This window comes from Sturnira hondurensis, unplaced genomic scaffold, assembly GCF_014824575.4.
Source record: "Sturnira hondurensis isolate 20B ecotype Veracruz unplaced genomic scaffold, ASM1482457v3 Scaffold0004136, whole genome shotgun sequence".
Lineage (NCBI taxonomy): Eukaryota > Metazoa > Chordata > Mammalia > Chiroptera > Phyllostomidae > Sturnira > Sturnira hondurensis.
Genome location: NW_028076767.1, coordinates 44,291,897 through 44,297,382, shown reverse-complemented (window position 1 = coordinate 44,297,382; position 5,486 = coordinate 44,291,897). Strand labels below are relative to the sequence as shown.

General features: G+C 52.9%; 1 protein-coding gene across 1 annotated transcript; it reads left to right on the top strand.

Annotated features, from left to right (window-relative positions):
- Nucleotides 1-404: 404 nt before the first annotated feature.
- SP5 (Sp5 transcription factor) lies at nucleotides 405-3,406 on the top strand. The gene is made up of 2 exons (XM_037044486.1): nucleotides 405-952; nucleotides 1,663-3,406. Exons 1-2 carry the CDS (start codon nucleotides 902-904, stop codon nucleotides 2,806-2,808), a joined length of 1,197 nt encoding a protein of 398 aa, XP_036900381.1. The 5' UTR covers nucleotides 405-901; the 3' UTR covers nucleotides 2,809-3,406.
- The last annotated feature ends 2,080 nt before the right edge of the window (nucleotides 3,407-5,486 follow it).

Here is a 5,486-nt window from a genome sequence, read left to right as displayed (position 1 = left end):
AGAAAGCCCCAGTAGCTTTTCAGGCGGGCGGCCCTGAAGCGTGCGCACCACCCACTGCCGCCCAGGGCAGCCGCCCGGCCCCGCCCCGGGTCACAGCTTAGCCCGCGGGTTCACCGCCACTAGCAGGGGGGCACGCGGCGAGCAGGGGAGGTGCGTCCCACGCCACACCCCGGGAATTCCCTCGGGTTCGAGGTGCACACAGGCTGTTCTGGTGTGGGGTGTGTAAGTACCGGGGAGGGGAGAATTACCCTCATCTCCGTCTCGAAGTCCACGCTTGGAAGCCGAAGACAGATTTCTCTGGAGATAACAAAGACACTTTGTCACTTTGGGCGCTGCCTCAGTGCAAATCTTTAATTGCAAGGGGATGGGGGAGGGGGATAGAGTGTCTCAAGCAACCAAGCACCGGTCTCCAGGCGGCAAGGCCCCCTTTGATCAGGAAAATCCAATTATTTGTGTATATACATTTCCCACATAGTGATTACTTCATTAATTGTCCCGCCTTTATCTCCTCCCTTCCCATCCCCCCTAATAATCAGTTCTTTTATCCAGACCAACAAACACACCATAGGAGCTTTGTGGATTCAAAGGATTTGCTTTCGCTTCTGAAAGAGCCGCTATTCTTTGATGATTGGGTAGCGGCAAACTTCAAAGCCATAAATCTTCCCTCTGACTGGCTGGCGGCCCAGCAAAGTCCTTATCAAATTCTTGGAGGTGATCCTGAAGCGCTCAGACCTCGCGCAGGGTGAGCGAACGGGGTACAGTGAGGGGCGCGGGCGGGGAGGGCCCCAGCTCGTGGATCCGGCGCCGGCTACGGACTCTGGGCGGCTGTCCGTCCTCGCCTTCTGGTCTCCATGCCTCCGCTGCGCCCTGGTCCGAAGCCAACTGCCCGCAAACTGTAGCCATGACCGCCGTTGCTGTCCTCCGGAACGACTCGCTGCAGGCCTTTCTCCAGGTCAGGGCTGGGCTCAGAGGGGGCGAGGGAAACACGGAAGGGTCCTGTCTCGATCTCTCGTGGTACTCTCTGAACCCTAAATCTCTAAGAGAGCCTTGTTCAGTGAATGCTGCAGAAGTCGGACTTAGGGGTGCCCACACCAACTTCACACCTAACCATAGTGTCAAAAGTGAGGCCTTTGGGGGAGGATCGCGCAGATGCTGGGGTAGTATGGGGTGCGTCTGGCTGAAAACAAGGCCCGAGCTCACCCAGCTGGGCCCTCCTGCTGATTTCAGCTTGGGGTGGGTGGGGGAGGAGCCGGAGAGTAATGTGGAAACAGAGCTTAAAAGATGAGGGGCGGGGGTGGCTTTGGGCAGTCCGGCTGTGGGTGTTTTCAGGCCCTTTTTTACCGTGGAGCCGGGAGTCGCCTGTTGGACCCCCTCACCCCTCCCAGTTTGTGCCTGGTTCCTCTAAGACCGGGTAGCGTGTCTTTGAACCAAGTGCAGCACTTCAGCCGGAAGCGCTCGTGCGCTCCTTGTGCAGGTAGCGCAGGCACCAAAAGTTTCCAGGGACTGGTGGGTGCGTGCGTGGGGTGCGGGGGAGGGGCAGCAGGGCGGGGGAGGGGCGGCTGTATAATAGCTGGCGTGGGGGTAGCGGGCTGGCCCGGAGACCGCGCTTGGAGCGTTAACCTTTTGTCTCTTCTCCTCCCTCCCCTGCCGCCGCCCATGCAGGACCGCACCCCCAGCGCCTCCCCGGACTTGGGCAAGCACTCACCCCTGGCGCTGCTAGCCGCCACCTGTAGCCGTATTGGCCAGCCAGGCGCTGCGGCGCCCCCGGACTTCCTGCAGGTGCCCTACGACTCAACGCTGGGCTCGCCCTCCAGGCTTTTTCACCCGTGGACCACCGACATGCCAGCGCACTCGCCGGGCGCACTGCCGCCCCCACACCCCAGCCTGGGGCTGACGCCACAGAAAACGCACCTACAGCCGTCCTTCGGGGCGGCGCACGAGCTGCCGCTCACCCCCCCTGCTGACCCCTCGTACCCCTACGAGTTCTCACCGGTCAAGATGCTGCCCTCCAGTATGGCCGCGCTGCCTGCCAGCTGCGCGCCTGCCTACGTTCCCTACGCTGCCCAGGCCGCGCTGCCGCCCGGCTACTCCAACTTGCTGCCCCCACCGCCGCCCCCACCGCCTCCCACCTGCCGCCAGCTGTCCCCCAACCCGGCCCCCGACGACCTCCCATGGTGGAGCATCCCGCAGGCGGGCGCCGGTCCGGGGACCTCCGGGGTTCCGGGGGGCAGCCTGTCCGGCGCCTGTGCCGGTGGACCCCACGCGCCCCGCTTCCCTGCGTCAGCGGCTGCTGCCGCCGCTGCTGCTGCTGCAGCCCTGCAACGAGGCCTGGTGTTGGGCCCGTCGGACTTTGCGCAGTACCAGAGCCAGATAGCGGCGTTGCTGCAGACCAAGGCCCCCCTGGCGGCCACGGCCAGGAGGTGCCGCCGCTGCCGCTGCCCCAACTGCCAGGCGGCGGGCGGTGCCCCGGAGGCAGAGCCCGGCAAGAAGAAGCAGCACGTGTGCCACGTGCCCGGCTGCGGCAAGGTGTACGGCAAGACGTCGCACCTGAAGGCGCATCTGCGCTGGCACACGGGCGAGCGGCCCTTCGTTTGCAACTGGCTCTTCTGCGGTAAAAGCTTCACGCGCTCGGATGAGTTGCAGCGGCACCTGCGGACTCACACCGGCGAGAAACGCTTCTCCTGCCCGGAGTGCGGGAAACGCTTCATGCGTAGCGACCATCTCGCCAAGCACGTCAAGACGCACCAAAATAAGAAGCTCAAAGTCGCTGAGGCTGGTGTCAAGCGGGAGGATGCGCGGGACCTGTGAGCCCACCCGGGAGCAAATCTAGGCCTTTCCTGCCTCGGACTCCCCAGCACCTCTTCAGGGAGGTTTTGGGGGCCTGAAGGGAGACCCAAGAGATGCACTCGCCCCTTCCTGCTATCTGCCTCTCAAAGCGATGCCAGGATCCCAGCTCCCTGGCCCGGAACAGGGACCCTGTGCCCAGGAGGAGCAGGGGAGGTAGGGTTGGGAGCTCTGCGGAAGGGTGGCTTCGGGCTCTGAACCCATTCCCACCGTCTGGGAAACCTACAGTTTGGGGGCCATCTTGGGCTGACCTTGTATATAAGAAAGGCTTCTGAATTAAAGCGGAAGAACCTTGGCAGAGTTGAAATAGTGCTGGGTTTTTTGTTAGGACAGGGCCGGACTTTGTACAGATTATTTAATAGCTTTGTTAAAGAATAATTATAATAATTACAACATTAATAAAAATGTTAACTTTTGTCCTCAGCTCCATGCAGAGCTACAGCATGAAATGTCTATGTAAAGCAATCAGCAGTTGCAGCGTGAAAATAAATACGTTAACTCTTAACTCCAGGGTCACTTCTGGAAGACCCCGCTGAGCCGGTCTCATTTGATCTTTTATTCTTCCGGGAGGCTTTACAAAGCGGTCAAGTTTCCCCAGGAATTTGGAGCTTCCTGGAGGCTTCTTTGGTGGAAGGTGCTGGGGAAGCGTGTTGGGTGCATGGATGGAGGACATAGGTAGGGCAGGGTCCGTTTTGTGGTACAGAAGGTAGGGCAAAATTTTCCTATCACACTAGGAGTCTCTTGGGTGGCCTTAGGACTTGACCGGAAACTGCTGGGCTTCTCCGAAAAGTTTGAGAGTTGCTGCACATACAACACATGTTCTTTTTATCTGGCGAATTCCCCGTGGCTTTCCATTTGTTGCTACTTCAGAGACCGAGGTCACACTCGAGCTTCGCTTCTCCTGGCAGCTGGGAATGCTGCTGTTTGGAGAGGTCCTAACGACTCCAGGATCTATTCACGGAGGAGATTTTGGAGAGTTACAGAGAAGCTGAGGGTCCTTGTTCAGGTTGGTCTCTGCCCAGGAAAAAGGCATCACTCCTGCACTTCCTCCCCATCACAGTATTCCACGCTGTCCTGCTTGTTTTTGTCTTAATCATTTTGCTTGCAAATCTTAAGTCTTGTTGCACAATAGCCACTTAGGGACTTTTGTCTAGGCCTGTAAGTTTAGTTCCAGTCTATATCTTGGGATGATATTATTATTATTATTATTATTATTATTATTTTAATCACCGAAGTAGACTACAATTTCCTCAGGGAGGGGCCAGGAATACTCATCTGCGTTTCTCTTGACTCTAAAATTTGGGGTTTTAAAGTTTACAAATGTTTTTCCAAATGGCTCAACTCAACTGGCTCATTGATGTTTTCTGATATTTGAGTTTGTAAAACTGAAATTGAAACCTTAATCTTACGATTAATTCTAAATCCTAAGATTTAGAATTAGCAAAGAACAGAAACGTTCCAAATTTTGTTAATATGTTAAGCTAACGTCGTTAATGCCAAATTTCAGTGGAACTGAATAATCTGATGGTAGTAGAAATGTGTATAAAGTGATAGGATTTCAGTTTACAAACTGCTGTCACCTTGCCTTTTGTCTGAAGTCAAAGTAAAGGGTAAATTCTTAAAAGCTGTGAGGGTTGTACTTGAGACAGAATATTAAGTAAAACATAAACATCAACATAATTGAGATTAAAATTACTGTTATACTCCTAAGTAACAGCATTTTTATTCTATTAACTTGGGACAAGGTAGTAAATGAATGTTAGAATCATTGTGGAAATATGCCTTACACCCAGTTACTCTCATGAGAGATTTTGAACTGTTTTGATGACAAACTAGACTCTGAGTCTTCAGGGTTCTTTACCAGGGAAGGGCAGTTTGCATTAACTAAATTTCCAAGGATGTGGCAGTTTTGTGAGCAATAGGAATAAGAGAGATGCTAGAGGGTAATGTTAATACACATTTAAATGTGCGATCTTAATCAAGATTCTTGAGAATTATTTCTTTGAAGAGTTACAGAAACTCTCACATTGGAACCATGTCCTGGGATCAAGTTCAGAGTCAGAAGAGGTTTGTTTGGCAGACAGGGAGAGACAAGTCCTTGTCAGAGACTCAGAGAGGCAGGAGTGATCCTTGCATGAGAAAGAGAATGCACATTGGCAGAGGAAGAAAAACAACAATTTTGAAATGAGTCAACTACTATGATTGACAGCTATAAACATTTAGGATCTAAATAGGTGAAGTGTTGAAGGTGGTTTCCTTACAAATTCAACTTTGTAGTTATTACATGAATGTATAAAATTTAGTATCCAAATAGGTGAAGCATTGAAGAGTTTTCCTATAACTTGGTGATTGTTAAAAGAAATCAAGTAAAATATATGGAAGGTATCTAAAAATATGGGATATTTAATTTTAAAAGCAGAATACAGCCATTTGATGACATAACTTCATTACCTTTTCCCTTGATTGAGCCTGTACATGTAAAGAAGTGTGGTAAAAGCAGTCTCCAGACAAGTTTTGCATAGCTGACTGTTCCTGCTGCTCCGCTGCAAAACCTGGGCTCCAGTTACTTTAGGGGGAAAAGTTCATACCGTCATCCAGGTGGAAGCCAGAAGGCCACCATGATGTGATAGTGTTGTCCACGT